This window comes from Sorex fumeus, unplaced genomic scaffold, assembly GCF_029834395.1.
Source record: "Sorex fumeus unplaced genomic scaffold, SorFum_2.1 ptg000007l, whole genome shotgun sequence".
NCBI classification, from domain to species: Eukaryota; Metazoa; Chordata; class Mammalia; order Eulipotyphla; family Soricidae; genus Sorex; species Sorex fumeus.
This window is the reverse complement of record NW_026606064.1, coordinates 48,013,341-48,038,752: the sequence shown is the minus strand read 5'-3', so window position 1 is coordinate 48,038,752 and position 25,412 is coordinate 48,013,341. Positions and strand designations below refer to the sequence as shown.

Genomic DNA, 25,412 nt, shown 5'->3' with positions numbered 1-25,412 from the left:
TTCACAATTGTGCCCCAGAAAATCAAGTACCTAGGAATAAGCTTAACTAAGGAAGTAAAGGACCTGTACAAAGAAAACTACAAAACGCTACTTCAGGAAATAAAAGAGGACATGAGGAAATGGAAAGATATCCCCTGCTCATGGGTCGGGAGACTTAACATTGTCAAAATGGCATTACTACCGAAAGCATTGATTGTATAAATTCAATGCAATCCCTATAAGGATAGCCATGACATTCTTCAAAGAAACAGAGCAAACACTCCTGAAATTTATATGGAACAATAAGCCCCCACGAATAGCTAAAGCAATTCTTGGGAAAAAGAAAATGGGAGGAATCAACCTCCCGAACTTCAAACTGTACTACAAAGCAGTAATAATTAAAACAGCATGGTACTGGAACAAAGGCAGAACTGCAGACCAATGGAACAGGGTTGAATACACTGACATCTCCCCTCAATCATATGCTCATCTAATCTTTGATAAAGGTGCAAGTAATGTGAAGTGGAGTAAGGAAAGCCTTTTTAATAAATTGTGTTGGCATCACTGGACGGCTACATGCAAAAAAATAGGCTCAGAACTCTGCCTAACACCATGTACAAAAGTAAGATCAAAATGGATTAAAGACCTCAACATCAGACCAGAAACCATAAGGTACATTGAAGATAAAGTTGGCAAAACCCTCCATGACATTGAAGCTAATGGTATCTTCAAAGATACCACGCCACTGGCCGAGCAAGGGAAAACAGAGATAGATAAATGGGACTATCTTAAACTAAGAAGCTCCTGCACCTCCAAAGAAACAGTGACCAAAATACAAAGACAGTCTACAGAATGGGAAAGGATATTCACCGAATACACATCTGACAAGGGGTTGATATCCAGGATATACAAAATACTGGTTAAAATCCACAAGAAGAAAACATCCAACCCCATCCAAAAATGGGGCAATGAAATGAACAGAAACTTTCTCAAAGAAGAAATCCGAATGGCAAAAAAGCACATGAGAAAATGCTCTACATCATTAATCATCAGGGAGATGCAGATCAAAACCACAATGAGATACCATCTCACACCTCAGAGACTGGCCCACATTCAAAAGAACAAAAGCAACCGATGCTGGAGTGGATGTGGCGAGAAAGGGACACTCCTTCACTGTTGGTGGGAATGTCGACTGGTTCAGCCCTTCTGGAAAACAGTATGGACGATTCTCAAAAAATTAGAAATTGAGCTCCCATTTGATCCAGCAATACCACTCCTGGGAATATATCCCAGAGAGGCAAAAATGTATAGTCGAAGTGACATCTGCACTTGTTTGTTCATTGCAGCACTCTTTACAATAGCCAGAAACTGGAAGAAACCTGAATGCCCAAGAACAGATGACTGGTTAAAGAAACTTTGGTACATCTACACAATGGAGTACTATGTAGCTGTTAGAAAAGATGAAGTCATGAAATTTACATACAAGTGGTACAATATGGAAAGTATCATGCTAAGCGAAATGAGTCAGAAAGAGAGGGATAGACATAGAAAGATTGCATTCATCTGGGGGATATAAAGTAACAAAGTATGAGATTAATACCCAAGAATAGCTGAGATCAGCACCAGGAGGATTACTCCATAACTTAGAGGCCAGCCGGGTATCCTAGAGGAAAGGGCAGTTCAGATAGAGAAGGGAGCACCAAATAAAGGATGTTTGGAGGATCCTCCCAGGAGGGGAGATGCATGTCGAAAGTAGACTATGGACTGAACATGTTTGCCACTCAATGCCTCTTTTGAAGACCACAACACCCAAAAGGAGAGAGAGAACACAGGGGATTGCCCTGCCACAGAGACAGGGGGGATGGGGGTATGGGGGTGGGAGGGATACTATCCATGGTGGTGGAAAATGGGCACTGGTGGAGGGATGGGTATCTGATCATTGTATAATTGAAACCAAAGCACAAAAAATTGTAAATCTACAACTTTAAAAAAAATAAAATAAAATAAAGGGGAAAAAAAATTAGAAATTGAGCTCCCATTTGACCCAGCAATACCATTCCTGGGAATATATCCCAGAGAGCCATAAATGTATAGTCGAAGTGACATCTGCACTTGTTTGTTCATTGCAGCACTCTTTACAATAGCCAGAATCTGGAAAAAACCTGAGTGCCCAAGAACAGATGACTGGTTAAAGAAACTTTGGTACATCTACACAATGGAGTACTATGTAGCTGTTAGAAAAGATGAAGTCATGAAATTTACATACAAGTGGTACAATATGGAAAGTATCATGCTAAGCGAAATGAATCAGAAAGAGAGTGATAGACATAGAAAGATTGCATTCATCTGGGGGATATAAAGTAACAAAGTATGAGATTAATATCCAAGAATAGCTGCGATCAGCACCAGGAGGATTACTCCATAACTTAGAGGCCAGCCGGGTATCCTAGAGGAAAGGGCAGTTCAGATAGAGAAGGGAGCACCAAATAAAGGATGTTTGGAGGATCCTCCCAGGAGGGGAGATGCATGTCGAAAGCAGACTATGGACTGAACATGTTTGCCACTCAATGCCTCTTTTGCAGACCACAACACCCAAAAGGAGAGAGAGAACACAGGGGATTGCCCTGCCACAGAGACAGTGGGGGATGGGGGGATGGGTGTTGGGGGATATTATCCATGGTGGTGGAAAATGGGCACTGGTGGAGGGATGGGTATCTGATCATTGTATAATCGAAACCCAAGCACAAAAAATTGTAAACCTACAACTGTAAAAAAAAAAGAAAGAAAAAAATTTTAAAAAAAGAAGCAATAGAAGAGAAAGGGTTTATAGATGTATACAGGTCTTTAGACCCCCAAAAGAAAGAATACATATTCTTCTCCAGTGCGCATGGAACATTTTCCAAAACAGACCATGTCCTAGGCCACAAAACATTCCTCAGTAGATATAGAAATAGAATAAACAATCAACAATCTTTTAGGACCATGATGCACTGAGAACAGAAGTGAATGACACACAGACACGGAGAACCAAATCAAACACCTGGAAATTAAACAACTTAATGCTGAACAATGAGTGGATCAGGAAGAAAGTCAAGGACGAAATCAAAATATACTTGGAAAAAATGAGAATGAAGACACAAGCTACCAGAACTTATGGGATGCAGCTAAAGCCATCTTAAGGGGAAAATTTATAGCTCTTGCAAGCATATCTCAGGACTGAAGAAAGGATGCACATAAACAACTTTACTTCACAGCTCAAGACCTTAGAAAAGGATCAACAGAAGGAGCCCAAATCAGGCAGAAGGAAAGAGATCATAAAACTTAGACATAAAACAACGACATGGAAACCAAAAAACAATCTGAAAGATCAGTGAAACCAAGAGCTGATTCTTCAAGAAAATAAATAATAAAGATAAACCACTAGCAACACTCAAAGAAACAGAGAGAGAGAGAACCCTAATAAATCGAATCAGAAATAAGAATGGGGATATCACAACAGAAACCAAAGAAATTCAAAAGATCATCAGAGACTACTTTGAAAGTCTGTATGCAACAAAACAAGAGAACCTAGAAGAAATGGATAAATTCCTGGATTCCTATAATATCCCAAAGCTGAATCAAAAAGATATAGAATACCTAATAGACCTATTAACATGAAATTGTAATCAAAAGTCTTCCCAAAACAAAAGCCCGGGTCCATATGTATTTACCAGCGAATTTTTCCAAACATTTAAAGAGGACCAGTTCTTCTCAAGCTTTTCCTGGAAATTGAAAAAAACATAAACTCTCCCCATCAGTTTCTATGAAGCCCATATCTCTCTAATACCAAAAGGAAACATATCTCTCTAATACCAAAAGACACCACAAGAAAAGAAAACTACAGGTCGATATCCCTGATAAACACAGATGCGAAGATTCTCAACAAAATACTAGGAAATAGGATTCAACAACTCATCAAAAAGATCATACACCATGACCAAGTAGGATTCATCCCAGGGATGCAAGGATGGTTTAACATTCGGAAATCAATCAACATAATCCATCATATCACGATCATGATCAAGATCATCCTGTTGTTCGTCGATTTCCTCGAGCAGGCACCAGTAACATCTCTTTCTTCCTAGCCCTGAGATTTTAAAAGAGCCATTTCAATGCTCTTTCAGGATTAGGAGAATGAGACCCATCATTGTTACTGGTATTGGGGGATGCAAGGATGGTTTAACATTTGGAAATCAATCAACATAATCCATCATATCAACAAAAGAAAATATAAAAATCATATGATCATATCAATAGATGCAGAGAAAGCATTTGACAAGATCCAGCACCCGTTTATGATGAAAACCCTCACCAAATTGGGGAGAGAGGGGACTTTCCTCAATATAGTTAAAGCCATCTACCACAAGCCTACAGCAAGCATTATCCTCAATGAAAAACTGAGAGCCTTCCCCCTAAGATCAGGGACAAGACAAGGACGCCCACTCTCTCCATTACTGTTCAATATAGTACTGTAAGTACTTGCAATTGTTATTAGGCAAGAAAAAGATATTAAGGGCATCCAGGTAGGAAAGGAAAAAATCAAGCTCTCACTATTCGCAGATGTTAAGATACTATACTTAGAGAACCCTAAAACTTCTACCAAGAAACTCTTAGAAACAATAGACTTGTATAGTAAACTTGCAGGCTATAAAATCAATGCGCAAAAGTCCATGGCTTTCCTATATGCAAATAGTGAAAGAGAAAAAAGTGACATGAAGAAAGCAAGCCTGTTCACAATTGTGCCCCCGAAAATCAACTACCTAGAAATCAGCTTAACTAATGAAGTAAAGGACCTGTACAAAGACAACTACAAAACGCTACTTCAGGAAATAAAAGAGGAGATGAGAAAATGGAAAAATATCCCCTGTTCATGGATCGGGGGAATTAACATTGTCAAAATGGCAATGCTTCTTAAAACACTGTACAGATTCAATGAGATCCCTATTACGATGCCCATTCTTCAAAGAAATGGAGCAAACACTCCTGAAATTTATATGGAACAATAAGCCCCCATGAATAGCTAAAGCAATTCTTGGGTAAAAGGAAATGGGAGGAATCAACCTCCCTAACTTCAAACTCTACTACGAAGCAGTAATAATTAAAACAGCATTGTACTGGAACAAAGGAAGAGCTGCAGACCAATGGAACAGGGTTGAATATACTGACATCTCCCCACAAGCATATGATCATCTAATCTTTGATAAGGGGGCAAGAAAAGTAAATGGAGCAGGAAAGCCTCTTTAACAAATTGTGCTGGCAAAACTGGATGGCTACATGCAAAAAAGTGGGCTCTGTTCTCTGCCTAATGCCATGTACAATAGTAAGATCAAAATGGATTAAAGACCTCAGCATCAGACCGGAATCCATAAGGTTCACTGAAGACAAAGTTGGCAAAACCCTCCATGATATTGAAGGTAATGTTATCTTCAAAGATGTCATGCCACTGGCCAAGCAAGTGAAAACAGAGATAGACAAATGGGACTATCTTAAACTAGAAGTTTCTGCACCTCAAAAGAAACAGTGACTAAAATACAAAACAGTCTACAGATTGGGAAAAGATATTTGTCGCATACACATCCAACAAGGGGTTGATATCAAGGATATACAAGGTAGAGGTTGAACTCCACAAGAAGAAAACATCCAACCCCATAAAAAAAATGGGGCAATGAAATGAACAGAAAGTTTCTCAAAGAAGAAATCCGAATGGCTAAAAGGCACATGAGAAAATGCTCTACATCACTAATCATCAGGGAGATGCAGATCAAAACAACAATGAGATGTCATCTCACACCACAAAGACTGGCCCACATCTAAAAGAACAAAAGCAACCAGTGCTGGCATGGATGTGGTGAGAATGGGACCCTCCTTCACTGCTGGTGGGAATGCCAACTGGTTCAGCCCTTTTGGAAAACTGTATGGAGGATTCTCAAAAAATTAGAAAGTGAGTTCCCATTTGACCCAACAATACCACTCCTGAGAATATATCCCAGAGAGGCAAAAAAGTATAGTCGAAGTGACATCTGCACTGTTTGTTCATTGCAGCACTCTTTACAATAGCCAGAATCTGGAAAAAACCTGAGTGCCCGAGAACAGATGACTGGTTAAAGAAACTTTGGTATATTTACACAATGGAGTACTACGTAGCTGTTAGAAAAGATGAAGTCATGAAATTTACATACAAGTGGTACTACATGGAAAGTATCATGTTAAACAAAATGAGTCAGAAAGAGAGGGATAAACACAGAAAGATTGCATCCATCTGGGGAACATAAAGTATCAAAATGGGAGAATAACACCCAAGAGTGGCCGAGATTAGTACCAGAAAATTTTCTCCATGGCTTGGAAGCCAGCCACACATGCTAGGGGAAAGGGGAGCTCAAATAGAGAAGGGAGCACCAAATAAAGGGTGTTGGGAGGATCCTCCCAGGATGGAAGAAGCATGCTGAAAGTAGACTATAGACCAAACATGATTGCCATTAAATGCCTCTTTTGCAGACCACAACACCCAAAAGGAGAGAGAGAACAAAAGGGAATGCCCTTCCACAGAGGCAGTGTGGGTTGGGGTAGTGGGGGTGAGGGATGTTAGGCATACTGTGACCCATGTTTGTGGAGGATGGGCAGTGGTGGAGGGATGTGTACTTGATTATTGTATAACTGAAATTTAAGTACAAAAATTTGCAAGTCTACAACTGTACCTCATGGTGTTTCTCTAATAAAAATTTAAAAAATCTGCTTCACTCCTTTATGTGAATAATGAACTTGAAGAGAAAGAGTTCAGAGTCTACTCCATTCAAAATAGTTCCAAAGCACCAAAACCTAGGAATCAACAAAAGATATGAAAAAAACTATTAAGAGATAGAAAAATTCTATAGGAATTGAGAAAATATCCCATGCTCTTGTATTGGAGGAATCAATGTTGTCAAAATTATAATCCTACTTAAATTGCTACATAGACGCAATAAACTCCAATCCAAATCCTGATGACAGTCACCAAAGTCTTTTTGTTATTGAATCACTGTGAGATACTGTCACAAGCTTTTATGTTTGAGTTACAAACACACAATGATCAAACACCCATCCCTCCACCAGCACATATTCCCCACCACCAATCTCCCCAGTACGCCCCCTCTTTCCCCCGCCCTCCCCTGCCTTCGTGACAACCCCCCCATACTCTCTCTTCACTTTTGGGAATTATGATTTTCAATAAAGATACTGAGAAGTTATCATGTTTGGTCCTTTTTTTTTTTTTTTGCTTTTTGGGTCATACCCGGAGATACTCCGGGGTTACTCTCCTGGCTAATGCACTCAGGAATTACACCTGGCGGTGCTCAGGGGACCATATGTAATGCTGGGAATTGAACCTGAGTCAGCCGCGTGCAAGGCAAATGCCCTACTCTCTGTGCTATTGCTCCAACCCCATGTTTGGTCCTTTATCTTCTTTCAGCACACATCTCCTGCCCCCACCTATCCCTCCAACTGTCATTTTCTTACTGATCCCTTCTCTATTCTAGCTGCCTTCTCCTCCTGCTCATGAGGCAGGCTTCCAACTATGGAGAAATATTCCTGGCCCTTGAGTCAACAAAATCTTAGAACAGTCAATAATAAGGTTTGTATGGAACCAGAATATAACTGAGATATAAGAAATTGGGAGATACCTCATTGCCTAATTTGAAATTATACATCCATTAAAAACAGCCTGGTACTAGAATAAGGATAGGGTCTATGACCAATGGGATAGAATTGAATAAAGACTAATCACCCTTTATATGCTCAACTAATTTCTTACAAAGGAGCTAGGTAAATGAAGTGGAATAATGATAGCCTCTTCAACAAATGTGCGAAAACTGGAGAGTCACATGTTACATAAATGAAGCTGGATCCCTATCTCACACCCTATGCAAAAGTTAATTGGATCCTTGAAATTAGACCAGACTCCATAAAATATATTTGGGGAAATATAGGCAAAATGCTTCAAGATTTGAACCTCAAAGCTGTTTTTAATGATATGGTTTCATTGCAAAGAAAACAGAAACAAAAATAAACAAATGGAACTTCATCAAAGAAAAGTTTTTGCACTCCTGAAGAAACACAGGCTAAAACTAAGATACTCAACTGAATGGGGGAAAATATTTGCACTCAGCAACCAGATAAAGGATTATTATGGAAGATATAAAGTTCTCACAGAGATTAACCCCCCTCCCCAAATACACAAACGCTAGAAAAATGGGGAGAGGAAATAAAAAGACATTTCTTTAAAGGAAAACAGATGGTCAATAGATACATGAAAAATTTTCATAATCACATATAATCAGGAAAATTCAAATCAGGATGACAATAAGATATCATCTGACTCCAGTTAGAGTGACACAAATCAAGAGAACTGGAAACAATCAATGATGGTGGGGAAGTGGCAAAAAGGGAACTCTCATCCAGTCTGGTGGGAATGTTGCCTAGTTCAACCCCTACAGAAAACAGTATGGCGATTTATGATATGATCTAACAATTCTGCTTCTTGGTATCTACCCCTAGGACACAAAAAATATTCAAAAGAACATATGCACACCAATATTTATTGTGGCACTCAGCACATCTAGGAAACAGAAGTAACGGAGGTGCCCAACAACAAATGAATGGACAATGACAGTGCGGTATATACACACACAATAGAATACTATGCAGCTGCGAGGAATGATGAATTTAAGCATTTTGCTGCAGCTTGGATAAAACTGGAGGATATCATGTTAAGAAAAACAAACAAAAACCCATGAAAGAAAACCAAAAACTAACCTTGTAAATCACAGCACGTTAATAGCTAATACAATAAAACAAAAGGTGTGATTTCAATATATCTCCTTTGAAATTTTCAAAGTTAAAAGTTTTAGTAAAAAAGTACTTACAATTGAACCAAAGGCTGAAACTTTTCTTTGATATGAACTTTTAATGGGCAGCCATATAATTTCCAGTCATATTTTACTCTCTATGACAGAAAAAATGCTTTAGTTATTTCTTGTATTATAATCTTCCTTTCTTCCTTCCTTCCTTCCTTCCTTCCTTCCTTCCTTCCTTCCTTTCTTCCTTCCTTCCTTCCTCCCTTCCTCCCCCCCACCCCTCTCCCCCTCCTCCCCCTCCCCCTTCCCTCCCTCCCTCCCTTCCTTCCTTCCTTCTTTCCTTCCTTCCTTCCTTCCTTCCTTCCTTCCTTCTTTCCTTCCTTCCTTTCTTTTTTTCTTTTCTGTGGGGGTGGGAGAGGACACACCTGGCTGTGCTCAGAGATTACTTCTGTCTCTGTGCTTAGATATCACTACTGGCAGGCTCAGGAGATTACATGGGCCGTTGGAGATAAAACTGGATTGGCCATGTACAAGGAAGATGCCTTATCCTCTGTACTATCTCTCTGGCACCAAAACTATAGTTTTCTTACCTTTTTTCCAGACTGTTGATGCCTTAAATATGACCTGTAGAAAAGATATTTCTTATTAATTAATTCTCTTTTTAAAAGACTTATGCATTAAAACTGCTATTTCGTTTAGATAAGGAGGTATCACAATTATCAAAAAGGTATTTATAATTATAAAATATTCCCTAAATATGGAAATATGGAGTGTAAACAACATACATATAAACAATACATGGTTCAAAGAAGAAATATTTATTTATTTATTTTTGCTTTTTGGGTCACACTCGGCGATGCTCAGGGGTTACTCCTGGCTCATGCACTCAGGAAATACTCCTGGCGGTGCTCAGAGGACCATATGGGATGCTGGGAATCGAACCCAGGTCGGCCATGTTGGCTGCGTGCAAGGCAAAGCCCTACCTGCTGTGCTATCGCTCCAGCCCCCAAAGAAGAAATATTTAGAAAAATTTAAAAACTATTTTGGTCACTCATCTAGGTACCCGCTGGGTGGCAGGGCCCCTTCCCAGGGCTGCACTTCTTCCTACATCTCCTGAGAATGGCTGGTTTTCATCCTTGGTCTTCGGGGACCGGGAATTGAGGCACACCATGCGAATCCAAAGCTAAGCCAGCACCCTCTGCTCACTTATCCAGGTATCCACCTGGTGGCAGGACCCATTCCCAGAGCCACAGACACGAGTTATTCTCCTCCTACATATCCCATAGGAACCATAAGTTACCCTCTTAGATGGAACTTTCAATAGGTTAGCTTAACCACCAAAAACACATTAGCCAATAATTCACTAAGCTCATCTCATTTACTTCTGCATCTTAATCAGAATAGTAATAGTGAGTGTGAAGGTCTAAACCACACAGGTCACAATGGTAAAGCAATACAGAAGCCCACCAAGCTTACTTATTGAAGAGGCTAGCCCAGAAGACACCAATAGTGATGAAGTGCTAGACAACCTCTCTGACAAAGAATTTAGAAGGCGCTACTGAGGATGCTTAGGGACCTAAAAGAAACAATGGAAAGCAATGCCAATAAAAGACATGGGGATTTAAAGGTAGAAATGAAGAAAATGCAAACAAAACTACAAACAGAAATGTCAGACCTAAAAAACCTAGTAAGTAAGTAAAGTAAAGGCCCTCCCGTTGTTCATCAATTTGCTTGAGCGGGCCCAATAACGTCTCCATTGGAGGTTTTGTTGTTACTGTGTTTGGCATATCGAATACATCACAGGTGGCTTGCCAGGCTCTGCCGTGTGGGTGAGATAATCTCGGTAGCTTGCCAGGCTCTCTGAGAGGGGTGGAGGAATCAACTCGGGTCGGCCATGTTGGCTGCGTGCAAGGCAAACGCCCTACCGTTGTGCTATCACTCCAGCCCATCAATAGGACTATGGCACAGATGGATTCACTAGTAAATTCTTCCAAATCTTTAAAGAAAACTTACTCCCAATCCTCTTTAAGCTTTTCCACAAAATTGAAATATCAAAAACACTCCCGAACAGTTTCTATGAAGGAAATATCACCCTGATGCCAAAAGCAGACAGAGATACCACAAAGAAAGAGGTCGATATTCCTGACGAACACAGACGCAAAGATCCTCAACAAACTATTAGCAAATAAAATCCAATGACTCATCATAAAGATCATACACCATGACCAAGTAGGATTCATCCCAGGGATGCAAGTATGGTTTAACATTCGGAAATCGATCAACATAATCCATCATATCAACAAAAGGTAAAGATAAGATAAAGGCCCTCCTGTGGATCATCAATTTGCTCGAGCGGGCCCAGTAACGTCTCCATTGGAGACTTTGTTGTTACTGTGTCTGGCATATCGAATACGTCATGGGGAGCTTGCCAGGCTCTGCCGTGCGGGCGAGATACTCTCGGTAGCTGGCCGGGCTCTCCGAGAGGGGCGGAGGAATCGAACTCGGGTCGGCCATGTTAGCCGCTTGTAAGGCAAACGCCCTACCTGCTGTGCTATTGCTCCAGCCCATATCAACAAAATAAAAGATAAAAACCACATGATAATATCAATAGATGCAGAGAAAGCATTTGACAAGATCTAGCACTCGTTTATGATGAAAACTCTCAGCAAAATAGGCATTGAAGGAACTTTCCTCAATATAGTCAAAGCCATCTACCACAAGCCCACAGCAAGTATTCTCAATGGGGAAAAACTAAAAGCTTTCCCTCTAAGATTGGGCACAAGAAAAGGTTGCCCACTTTTGCCACTCCTATTCAATATAGTATTGGAAGTCCTGGTCATTGCAGGTAGGCAAGAGAAAGGTATCAAGGGAATACAGATAGGAAAGGAAGAGGTCAAACTATCACATTTTGTAGACGATATAATACTATACTTAGAAAACTCTAAAGATTCTACAGAAAAGCTCCTAGAAACAATAGGCTGGTTTAGTAAAGTGGCAGGCTACAAAATCCAACACCCAAAAGTTCATGGCTTTCTTATATACAAATAATGAAAGAGAAGAAATAGACATTAAAAGGTACTACATGGAAAGTATCATGTAAGTGAAATGAGTCAGAAAGAGAGGGACAGACATAGAAAGATTACATTCATCTGGGGAATATAAAGTAATCAAATAGGAGACTAACATCCTAGAATAGTTGAGATAAGTTATAGGAGGTTTACTCCATGGCTTGAAGACCAGCTGCACATGCTACGGGAAAGGGCAGCTCAGACAGAGAAGGGTACACCAAGTAAAGGGTGTTGGGAGGATTCTCCCAGGATGGGATATGCATGCTGAAAGTAGACTTAAACCGAACGTGTTTGACACTTAATGACACTTTTGCAAACCTTAGCAACCAAAAGGAGAGAGAGAACAAAAGGGAATCCCCTGCCACAGAGGCAGGATGGGAAGGGGGTATGGGAGGGGTGGGAGGGTTACTGGGATCTTTGGTGGTGGAGAATGGGCACTGCTTGAGTGATGGGTACTCGATCATTGTACTTGATCATTGTATGACTGAAACCAAAGTACAAAAACTTGTAAGGTCAACAACTGTACCACATGGTGTTTCACTAATAAAAAATATTTTAAAAAACAATCCTGTTCACAATAAAGTAAAAGGCCCTCCCATTGATAATCGTTTATCTTGAGTGGGCCCAGTAACGTCTCCATTAGAGACTTTGTTGTTACTGTGTCTGGCATATCGAATACGTCACGGGGAGCTTGCCAGGCTCTGCCGTGCAGGCGAGATACTCTTGGTAGTTTGCCGGGCTCTCCGAGAGGGGTAGAGGAATTGAACTCAGGTCGGCCATGTTGGCTGCATGCAAGGCAAACGCTCTACCGCTGTGCTATCGCTCTAGCCCTAGTACCTCAGAAAATCAAGTACCTCAGAATCAGCTTAACCAAAGAGGTGAAGGGCCTATACAAGGAAAATTTTAAAATACTACTTCAAGAAATAAAAGAGGACACTAGGAAATGGAGACACATCCGCTGCTCGTGGATAGGGAGGATTAAAATTATCAAAATGGCAATATTGCCCAAAGCACTATACAAATTCAATGCAGTCCCTATCAGGATACCCATGACATTTTTCAAAGAAATAGACAAAACACTCCTGAAATTCATATGGAACAACAAACCCCCACAAATAGCTAAAACAATCCTTGGGGAAAAGAAGATGGGTGGCATCACCCTTCCCAACTTCAAACTGTACTACAAAGAAGTATTAATTAAGACAGCATGGTACTGGGATAGAAACAGATCTGCAGATCAAAGGAACAGAGTGAATATTCTGTCACAGACCCTCAAATATTTGACCACTTAATCTTTGACAAAGGAGCAAGAAATGTGAAGTGGAACAAGGAAAGCCTCTTCAACAAGTGATGCTGGGAAAATTGGATAGCTTCCTGCAATAAAAAGAACTCTGACCTCTGTCTAATGCCAGGCGCAAAAGTCAGATCAAAGTGGATTAAAGACCTCAATATCAGACATGAATCCATAAGGTACATAGAGGAAAATGTAGGTAGAACTCTCCACAACATTGAAGCTAAAAACATCCTTAAGGATGAAACAGCACTGACCATACAAGTGGAAGCAAATATAAACAAATGGGGCTACATCAAACTAAGAAGCTTTTGCACTTCAAAAGAAACAGTGACCAAAATAAAGAAACAGCCTACTTTTTTGTTTCATTTTCCCCTTCACAGTTATTCAAATTTAATACAAATGCTCTCTGTAAAAAAACAACTATTTTGAACTAAATGGAAATAAAAAAACAACTTATAAAAATGTAAGCTGTAGCAATAATATTGCCTGGAGGTAAATTTATGTTAATAAATGCATGCATTAGAGAAGATTGAGTCTAAAAAGAATAAATACTGACCACTGTCTCTAAATTACTGGTATTATATAACATAAAGAATGGGAAAGAATATTTACCCAATACCCATCTGATAAGGGATTAATATCCAGGATATACAAGACACTAGTAGAATTGTACAAGAAAAAATCTTCCAACCCCATTAAAAATGGGGAGAAGAAATGAACAGAAGTTTCCTCAAAAAAGAAATACAAATGGCCAAAATGCACATGAAAAAATGCTCCACATCACTAGCCATCAGGGAGATGCAAATCAAAACAACAATGAGATATCATCTCACACCACAGAGACTGGCACACATTCAAAAGAACAAAAGCAACCAGTGCTGGTGTGGATGTGGGGGAAAAGGGAGACTTTCACTGTTGGTGAAATGCCCACTAGTCCAGTCTTTCTGGAAAACAATACAGACAGTCCTTCAAAAACTAGTAATTGAGCTTCCATATGACCCTGCCACTTCTGGGAATATATCCCAAGGATGCAAAAAAGCACTGTAGAAATGACATCTGTACCTATATGTTCATTGCAGCACTGTTCAAAATAGCCAAAATCTGGAAACAACCCAAGTGCTCTAGAACAGATGACTGGTTAAATAAACTGGTACATCTACACAACGAAATACTATGCAGCAGTCAGGAGAGATAAGTCATGAACTTTGCTAATAAATGAATAGACATGTAAGTATGAGTATGTAACATGAGTATCATGCTAAGTGAAATGAGTCAGAAAGAGAGGGACAGACATAGAAGGACTGCACTCATTTGTGGAGTATAAAACAACATAACATGAGGCTGACTCCTAAGGACAGTAGATACACAGGACAGTTAGATTGCTCCATAGCTGGAAGCCTGCCTCATGAGCAAAGGGGAGAAGGCAGCTGGAATAGAGAAGGGTTCACTAAGAAAAAGATGGCTGGAGGAATCGATCAGAATGGGAGATGTGTGCAGAAAGTAGATAAAGGACCAAACATGATAACCTCTCAGGGACAGAATTGCAAACTATAATGCCCCAGAGCAGAGAGAAATTATGAGGAATCATATCTGCCATGAAGGCAGAGGGAGGGTGGGTAAGGGGGGTTATACTGGGTCTATTGGTGGTGGGGGATTTAAACTGGTGGAGGGATGGGTGTTTGATCATTGTGTGATTGTAACCCAAACATGAATGCTTATAACTAAAAAAAATGAAACATGCAAGAACTTTGCCATATATTCACTTGAAAGAACTAAATTGATAGTGGATTTTTATATATCCTGTGAACTAGGAAAATCTCAGTTCATTGTTTCTCTATTTGACTTTTCCTACTTACCACTATATTTGTTTCAAAATCTTTAGTTTTTCTACTTTTTTGTTTCATTTTCCCCTTCACAATTATTCAAATTTGATAAAAATGCTGTCTATGAAAAAACAACTATTTTGAACTAAATGGAAATAAAAAAACAACGTATAAAAATGTAAGCTGTAGCAATAATATTGCCTGGAGGTAAATTTATGTTAATAAATGCATGTATTAGAGAAGAATGAGTCTAAAAAGAATAAATATTGACCACTGTCTCTAAATTACTGGTATTACATAACATAAAGCATTAATATAAACCACTGAAATATTTCTTACTTTTCAATGTCATATAAAAATTCATATGGAAGACAATCTTTTTTTTCAAATCTATTATAAAGAAAACAAAGTTTTAGTATCATAATTTCTTATATAATTGCACAAATATTTAACTACTTAAGTTAGTGGATCTCAAACCTGAAATTGTCAAAGAATCATTACTTACTGAATTAGTATCTATGGTGCATGGCTTTAGCATTTCTTTTCTTTTTCTTTTTAAATGTTTCACCAATGTTTCTGAAGATACCAACATTAGAAACTTTCCATTTTACCTCTTATGCAACGTACCTTGATACATGTTTACAGTTCATAGCTACAAAAATAAATACTTATTTCTTTGGACTGTATCATTTGTTATAGTTTTGTGGGGGGTGAGGATGGGCCAAACCTGATGGTGCTCAGGGCTTATTTATCATGACTACTACAATTTTGAAATTATTGTTTAAGGAACTAAAACTTTAGTAAGCTAAAGGATTCCAAGAAGGTCCTAGGGATGTCAGCAGGAAGTTTACCTCACATTGAAGGTTGGAAGAGTAAACAACAAACAGAGTGCCTGAGATGTGGAGGTAGCATCTAAGTTGTAGCTTCTTAAACTGTGGGCCATGACCCTACATGGATGTAGAACTTTAAAAAAGTTTTGTTTTGAAACATATTGTAGGTACCATCTTGGTAGCTGTTGCCACTTTTATTGATAGCAGCACTGAAATATAATATAATGTGTTAATGGCAGGGTTTCATGCATACTCAAACACCACCACACCCACCAGCACACCCATCACCAGAGCGTATGTTTCCTTCTACCACTAACTCAGGGTCACTTCCTAGACACCTTTCTCCCACTCCCACCTCAGTTCTATTTATCAGTTCTTACATTATCTTTTTTTTTTTTTTGCTTTTTGGGTCACACCCAGTGATGCACAGGGGTCACTCCTGGCTCTGTACTCAGGAATTAACTCTGGCGGTGCTCAGGGGACCATATGGGATTCGGGAAATTGAACTTGGGTCGGCCGCGTGCAAGGCAAACACCCTACCCGCTGTGCTATCACTCCAGCCTCTCTCATGTTATCTTTGACCATTTGTTCATCCCATATTGTTTTTTCAGAGGTCACGTGTGAGAGAGAGAGAATTCTATATCTGTCCCTCTCCTTCTGACTGACTTTACTCAACTTTAATCCCACAGTGTTAATGGCTTATTCCTGGCTCTCTGCTCATGGATCACTCCCGGTAGTACTGAGGGGACCATGTGTGGTGCCAAGGATTGAACCCAGGTTGGATGCATATAAGGTAAGTGCTCTATCCCTTGTGCCATATCTCTCCAGACTCAAATGCATTTCTTTGATATGATATACTATCATGTGACATGGTATCAGTAAAGATTTGATTTTTATACATTTTTAATATACCTATTTACACAAGGTCACATGAAAATTTCTTTGGCAAAAAGTTGTCATGTGTGGGAAAAGATTAAGAAGTCCCTGAACACACTATGTGACCTCCAAACAGAAAAAAAATTTCTGTAATTATAATAAATTTCCAGGTGATTCCAGCATTTGTTCACAGGTGATACGCTAAAAAACAAGGTTGGAGACCACCACCCAAGTGAAAAATAATGCATGCATACAGTAGTTAACCTTTTTATAAACTTGAGGAGAAATTGTGGCTACAACGGTGTTAGAAATAAAATTGCCTTAAATAATGTTGTGGTGATACTTAATTACAAATCAAGACATAAATTAGTATAATTTGGTACTCAAAAATTATTAGAGTTATTAACATGAGTTTTGGATGAGAACAAGTCATTTCAGAAATAGTCTGAAAAAGCAAATCCAAGTGTATCTCTACTCTTAACCTACTCTTAGCTACAGAAAACCACCTGAAGTACATAGTTGTCTCCATATGTATTTAACTCAAACAGACGTAAGTATTCAGACCTGAAACTCCATATAGAATAGAACTATCATTAGCAGTTAGCATAAAATCCACTGTATTTCCTCATGTACCACAGTGAGATCAATGAAAGTTACACCTTGGAACCCTCTGAAAGAAACATAGGTGTTTTTTTTTTTTGAAATACCATTTTTAAAAATTTTTTATTAGTGAGATACCATGAGGTACAGTTGTAGACTTACAAATTTTGTGCTTGGGTTTCAATTATACAATGATCAAATACCCATCCCTCCACCAGTGCCCATTTCTAGGTGGTTCTTTTAAGTTTGGTCTAAAAGTAAGTTAGAAATGGCACAAAAAACTGAGGTTTCTTTGATCCTGATGCAAGCAATTCCCTAACAGAAATAAAATATTTACATGTAGGAGTAAGATGGAAAACAGAAAAAAAATCAGTTTTATTCTTGGAAATATGTATAGACAGAAAAATAAAGAAGCAATAGTGAAAGAAACTGGCTTAGAAAAATTGGTAAAGGAAAATAGTAGTAATAGAAGTTAATTCTGTTTTCCTTTTAAGTGCAATAATATTTGACTGGTAAAATAGTTGGAACAAAATTGGGTTAGTCAAATTTTCAATTCAAGTTTTGGACTCAATATACATTATGTTATAGACACAGCAGTCATCAGACTTACACTGTTATTAGTAATTATCATTTAGTTCATCTTTTTAAAAATGTCTTGAAAAATGACAATTAAAATGCTAAGATACTTGCCCCTTGACAAGGATGTACTTAGCTGAATCACAGCCAACAAGGACTTGAAACACCTAAAATGAGAGAAATTATGTGGTAAATTCATATGATTTACGCCATCTACAATATTACTGTAACAGCAATAGTTTTAGACTTGAAATTAAAAAAATTATTATTAACATCGTTCCCAGCATCTTTACAATGTGACTATCAACTCTGCATTTCCAGCTTGCACCTGATTTCACTGGCAGGTTTAGCTATTAAAATAGAATCTGGGGCTGGAGCGATAACACAGCAGGTAGGGCGTTTGCCTTGCACGCGGCTGACCCGGTTTCGATTCCCTGCATCCCATATGGTCCCCTGAGCACCTTCAGGAGTAACTCCTGAGTGCAGAGCCATGAGTAACCCTTGTGCATTGTCAGGTGTGACCCAAAAAGCAAAAAATAAAATAAAATAAAATAAAGTAAAATAGAATCTGCAATTATTAATTTAATTTCTTTTTAACCAGAGTTCTTCCTTGATTAGAATGCCTACTTCGATTTATTTTTCTCCAGGACATCTGGATCAGAGTTGTTCACTAACCTCCCTACACCCAGCTTTCTAAGTTTGCTTTACGTCTGTCTTTAGAATTCCCTGAATGTTTAATCTTTCCACAAAGCAAAAATAAACAACCTGAAAACTCCTACTCTAAAAAAAGAGGAGTGCAAAGAGAATGATGATAGAGGATGATATCTAGTGAACCAATAGTTTTAAAGAGATGCCCTGCTAAGCCAAGATCTTTCGGAGTCCATTTAGAAGGCATACTCCATAGTAAGACTTTAGGAATCTTATTTTCTGAAGCACTTGATCTCACCCTGATCAATTAAGACAAGATTTTGTTCTTTTTTGTTAGAATTTCAGTCAATTCTAACAAGTCTTGCAAACGCCCTCCCTGCTGCTGTTGCTGTACTGTACTGTTGCTCCAGCCCCTCTTTTTATGTTATTATTAAATCTTCTTATTAAATAGTGCTACTCTCAAAGTGCCCGTAACCCCCCACCCATTCTTATGTCACCTCCTCCATTCCTGCCCCTATGTCACTTCCTTCCCCCAACTCATGCCTCCATTATTTTCTGATAGTTATGGTTTTGGTGTACACTGTTACCTCCCTTAGCCACTGCTCATGTGTTCCAGACCTTCCACCTACTTTTCTGTATTACTTCCAGTCAACCCAATCATCTCTGTTGCCCACTACCCCATCCCATCACTATTAGGTCTATAATCCAGTGTTCAAGATTTATTACCAATTAATATCATCCATGTATTTGTTTCTCTGTATTCACAGGTGAGAGATTATTCTGTATTTGTCCTTCTGCCCCTGGCTTATTTTGTTCACCATGATACCCTCCAATTTCATCCAAGTTGCTGCAAACTGCCTGACTGACATTTTTTCTTATGGCTGCACAATATTCTTGATCCATTCATCTGATGTTGGACATTTGGATTACTTCCATTCCAGTACTTAGGATATTAGTACTATTGTCCTAAGTACTGCAATTAACTTAAATTAGCATATATAATTTCAAATTAATGTTTTTGTGGGGGGGGGGGAGGGAGATTACCTAGAAGAGGGATAGCTGGGTTAAAAGGATGCTCTATTATTACTTTTTTGGAAAAAAACCATATTGTTTTCCATAGAGTCTGGACCATAGGACATTCCCACTGAAAGTGAATGAGGATTCCTTTATTGCCTCCCCATTACCCCCACCTCCTCCCCCCACACCACCACTTGTTTTACCAATAGTTGTTTCTAGAAAGTAACAGCTCAGAGGCCTAAAAAGGCATATCGGTGGCAATTCAATATTAGTTGGAGACTTTAAAAGCCTACACTCATTATTCGACAGATAAACCAGACATAAAATCAGTAAGAAAACAAGAATCCTAAACAAAGATCGGAACAACTGAGATTGATACCGCCCATGCTCAAATTGTTGAGCACACATTCTTCTCTAGTGCATATGTAACACTTTCCAGGACAGACCATATGCTTGGGTATAATTTAAATAGCACTGTAGTACTGTCCTCCCGTTGTTCGATTTGCTCAAGCAGGCCCAGTAATGTACCCATTGTGAGACTTGTTGTTTCTGTGGCTGGCATATCACGGGTAGCTTGCCAGGCTATGCTGTGCAGGCGAAATACTCTCAGTAGCTTGCCAGGCTCTCTGAGAGGGGTGGAGGTATCGAACCTGGCTTGCACAGGCCAGTAGTTTGCAAGGCAAACAACCTACCGCTGTGCTATTGCTCCAGCCCACAAGTTAAATATCCATAACATTTCAAAAATATAGATCATATTAAGTAGCTTCTCAGACCACACTTCCAATAAGGTAGAATTAAACCATAAAAGAAAACTGGGGAAAGGTTCCAACATTTGGAAACTGAACAACTGGATTAAAGAGAAAAATCAAAGAAGAAATGAAAAAAAAAATCCTTCAAATGGACAATAATGAAGACACAAACTATCAGAATCGTTTAATATTTTTATTTTTTGTTTTTATTTCTTTTTCTCTGTGATACAGAAAAAGCAGTACTAAGTAAGGTGTTTATAGCAATACAAGGCCCATATCAGGAAGAAACAAAAACTGAAGCCAATGACCTAACCATAAAACTGGAGAAATTAGGTAAAAGAAACAGCAAATAAAAACCATAATGCCAAAAGAAAAGAAAGAGAAAGAGAGCAAGAGTGAGAGCAAGAGAAGAAAAGTGTCTGCCATAGAGGCTGGATGGAGGGAGTGTGTGGTGGTGGGAGGGAAACTGGGGACATTGGTGGTGGATAATGTACACTGGTGAAGGGAAGGTTGATGGAACATTGTATGACTGAAAACCAGTTGTGGAAAAACTTTGTAATTGTGTATCTCATGGTGATTCAATTTTAAAAAAAACCCTAAAAGAACAGCAAATAAATCCCAGTCAGTAAAAGGAAGTGAATTATAAAACTTAGAGCAAAGGGTCACGGTCATGGTCCTCCCATTGTTTATCGATTTGCTCGAAGGGCCCAGTAATATCTCCATCGTGAGACTTCTTGTTACTGTGTTTGGCATATTGAATACATCACGGGTAGCTTGTCAGGCTTTGCCGTGCAGGCCAGATACTCTCGGTAACTTGCTGGGCTCTCTGAGAGGGGCAGAAGAATAGAACCTGGCTCAGCTGGGCTGGCTGCGTGCAAGGCAAATGCCCTACCACTGTGCTATTGCTCCAGACCAAACATTAATGATAAATAAATCAAGAAAATAATACAAACAGTCACTAGAACCACAATACAGATTTTCAAAAAGAATAAAACTGAGATCTCCAAGCCTGTTCGGTTTGGGACTGGGCCTCCTCCACCCAGCTCGCCCACCTTCCAGTAGCTAGACAGTTACACCCACCAACTGCCGTGTAACCCCATCAACAGCCAGGATTCAGAGACTCTAAAACCAAGCTTCTGGAAGAGAACAAGGCAGAGTCTCCTGTCCCCACACCTGGCTGTCCTCACCGGGGTTCGTTGGAGCAGGGCGGATTGAGTTTCCCTCTCCGTCCTGAGCAGAGCCCCGACAGCTGAAGACCTCTGGGACCCAGCCAAAGCCATGCTGAGACCACTCTCCACACGCTTGGATGAGGAACCGGCAGAGGAGCCCAGGTGTGCTGGTCCCGGGGCTGAGATCTCCAAGCCTGCTCGGTTCGGGACTGGGCCTCCTCCACCCAGCTCTCCCACCTTCCAGTAGCTAGACAGTTATACCCACCAACTGCCGCATAACCCCATCAATGGCCAGGATCCAGAGACTCTAAAACCAAGCTCCCAGAAGCATGCAGATGCATTTGCGGCCTCACGACCCCTTTTTCTCTAGTTCTCACTCTCAGAGAACCCCGTAGGCTACTGAGAGTATCTTACCTGCCTATATGCCTGACTAGGAACACCTGTAAAGGTGATTAGAGGCTGTCCCAAAAGCTTCCATCCCTCTCGGGGAGCCCGGCAAGCTACCGAGAGTATCCTGCCCACACAGCAGAGCCTGACAAGCTAACCGTCATGTACTCGATATGTCAAAAACAGTAACAATGAATGGTCCTCATTCCCCTGATACTGAAGGAGCCCCCAATATGTCATCGGGCTACACTATCACGTGACAGGGATGAATGGAGATGTTACTGGGCCCGCTCGAGCGAATCAGTGAACAACAGAGTGATAGTGATAGTGACCCCATGGCAAGACTCTCAGGGTAAAAAGAGAGAAAAGCCAAAATAAATTGCATCATAGATAAAAGAGAAGAGATTACAATAAATGCCTCAGAAATACAAAAGATCATAAAAGGTTACTGTAAACACCACCATGAAACTTAGCTGCAGAACCTAGAAAAAAAATGGATGAATTCACAGAATCATATATTATCCCAGAATTGGCAGGGATGTGAAAAAAAGAATGCTTAATCACTGTTGGTGATAATATAAATGAAAAACAGTACAGAAATTTTTGGAAGAGAAATGAGCTTTCATATGACCCAATGATTCCACTTCTTTCATCTATCCCCTAAATCTAAAAACAGTAATTTGATAATATATATACATGCCCATGTTCGCAAGTACTTAGTGAAATTACCAGGGTATGGAACAACACAAATATACATTGAGAGATGCATCAATAAGGATGAATAAATATGTACACAATGGAATCCTATGCAGCTGTGAGAAAAGACAACCATGAAGTTTGCAGCAAACACAAATGGAATTAATGGCGAGTGTCACATTAAGTGAAACAAGTCATGAGGAGGGGCAAATATCAGATGATCTCATTCATCAGAGACAAAATAAGGTAATATATAGAATCTAATGACAAATAACAAATCCTTGTCCCTGTTTTATGAGAAATGATAATAGCAAGTTCAAAGGAGAGTGAGTGGAGAAAGTACTATGAGGGGATGAAAGGAAGATTAGAAAGAACATTAGGACAGTAGCAGAGGGTACTGGTCACTTATAGTGGTGATAAGGCAACGTGACAATTTACATACAAATTAGAAATATTATCACTATTGTAAAATATGTAACATAAACGATAATAACTAATTTTTAAATAAACACAAAAACATAAATAAAAGAAGCTTTGGTTATAGTTTATGAAGGCATGAATAAACCTGATTTCTAGAATGACCACTGCTTTTGAACGCCTATATTCTCTAGAATGGAAATCAAATGAAGAGAATTTCTTACATAAAGCCCAGTGATAGCAATAAGTGCATTTCTTTAAATGACTATTATTTTCAATGCAGAGGTAGGGCAGGAAAGAAACTGCCTTAGCTAGAATTCAACACAGTGTGTTTTGTCTATTATGACTAAACAATTTACCTGAGGTCAGAGAATTCTAAGTTTTCAGAACAAATATGCTGGTAAATAATGCAGCACAAAGAGTACAAGTCATCCTTCCCTAGTGAAATTTATCTCTGCTGACATTTGAAGTCTGGCATACTAGAGTTGCCTCATTGCATTGTGGTTCTTGGTGCCTGGTTAAAAGCTGAGTTGTAGGCTGTGAAAACTAGGTGACAAATATGGTAGACATCTACTCAAATGCAGACACCATCGAAATTCCATTTGTTCTAGTGGACTAATAGCTCTACAGATAGAGTTTGACCTTTTATTCCTATAGTATTTATCTGGGATGCTGATGATTTGCTTACTGGTAGCCCTAGCATTGCAAAAAAGAGTCTCTGTGGTTGGGAATATACAACAAATTTTGATTTTCTTTCATACTTAGCCAATCTACTTCTACAACCTATCCCACATTTTTCTAGTGCCTAAAGGGCTATTGCATGAGTCTACGTTGTATTTCAGTAATAAGTCAATATAAACTAGCTGTGATGATGAGAAGGGTAGCGAGATTTGAACAGTGTCTTGCTTTATGTCAAGAAATAGACAGAGTAAACAGACCAGTAACATTAGATGATCAGTCTGTGAAAGTCAATATTCTGGGCATATCATATAAATTGTCCTATTTAATACTCAACTACCTGGGGAAGCAACCTGTGTCAGCAACCTCAGTTTAGAGTCTCAAATAAATTCATAGAATTTTTGTGAGGTCCCAAAGGGCAGAGGTCAGTTCCTATCTAGCATTTAATTCTTCATGTAGGTGTCACATGTCTGGAATATAGTAGGTGCTGAATTTGTGTTTTGAATATTAACTAGACTATGAAAGAATAGAAAAAAGGAGGCACCCCTTAGTGTAAACAAAAAAATATGATGGTGGTGAAAAATTTTTATTAAATACTGTGCTTTTGCATACACTTATTCTATTTCTCTGGGTACTTCATAACTTTGTATGCCATGTTCTCTCAAGCTAGTTTAGGGAAGTACCCAGTAAAGGCACTTAGATTTTTCATCTTTGTAACTCTCATTACCTACTAGCTCACAGAATAATTATTTTTATGAGAAAATGATTACTTTTCCAATTAATGCAGGATGCATATGGACATGACTGGCAATCTTCTCTGATATACCATATTTAATTCAGTTGTTTCAATTAATTTTGTTTGTCTTTACTAAGTGTTATTTCTCATCAAATTCAGTAATTTCATATTCCCTGTATATGCTTGTATATTTCACCTTAGGTGATAGACTGAAACATAGAGGACAGAACTCTGATCTCTAGTTTCCAAAGTAAAAACAATGTCATCATTGTAGTGAGCCAGTATAAAATATTGCTAATTATTAGGGTAGTGATATTGTGTAAAGATAATATATATTTATCTCCCTTCTTATGCATTTATTTATTTAATTTAAATAATCTTTTACTAATGTTACTTACCTTTTGGGGATTGATACATGTATTTGCACTGTCACTAGGCTTAACGGTAAAAAGAACAACACCTGTTTTATTATATCTAGGAGGAAGAACAAATTTAGGTTATTGCAGAAGTAAAATAAAGGGCAGGCATGATACTAAATTTCTGTCTAGAAGATAAAAGGTAAAGGTAAAGGCCCTCCCGTTGATCATCGATTTGCTCGAGCGGGCCCAGTAACGTCTCCATTGGAGACTTTGTTGTTACTGTGTTTGGCATATCGAATACGTCACAGGGAGCTTGCCAGGCTCTGCCATGCAGGCAAGATACAACTCGGTAGCTTGCCGGTCTCTCCGAGAGGGGCGGAGGAATCGAACTCGGGTTGGCCATGTTGGCTGCGTGCAAGGCAAATGTCCTACCACTGTGCTATCGCTCCAGCCCGTCAATATGGTCTAGAAGATAAGTCCCATATTATGCAATATAATTGACTGGTATCCTCCTGAGGAGTTCTAGGAACCTGTGGGTTGTGATTTCACTGTTTCTGCTATGACCAGCTACGCACTGTGTTAATACTTTAAAGGCACTTTTACCTACTAGTGAGTGTTTTGGTCAGCATAGGAGTCAGAACAA

The 25,412-nt window shown here is 39.2% G+C and overlaps 1 protein-coding gene across 1 annotated transcript in view; it reads right to left on the bottom strand.

Annotated features, from left to right (window-relative positions):
* The window catches only part of CATSPERE (catsper channel auxiliary subunit epsilon), a 104,031-nt gene that overhangs the window by 54,481 nt on the left and 24,138 nt on the right, over nucleotides 1–25,412 (bottom strand). Inside the window, exons 5-9 of the mRNA XM_056106987.1 lie at nucleotides 24,809–24,884; nucleotides 18,028–18,080; nucleotides 15,371–15,421; nucleotides 9,437–9,470; nucleotides 8,916–8,995 (exon numbers count right to left, since the gene is read on the bottom strand). Of these exons, the coding sequence (XP_055962962.1) occupies nucleotides 8,916–8,995; nucleotides 9,437–9,470; nucleotides 15,371–15,421; nucleotides 18,028–18,080; nucleotides 24,809–24,884 (294 nt within the window). The remainder of the gene's footprint in view (nucleotides 1–8,915; nucleotides 8,996–9,436; nucleotides 9,471–15,370; nucleotides 15,422–18,027; nucleotides 18,081–24,808; nucleotides 24,885–25,412) is intronic.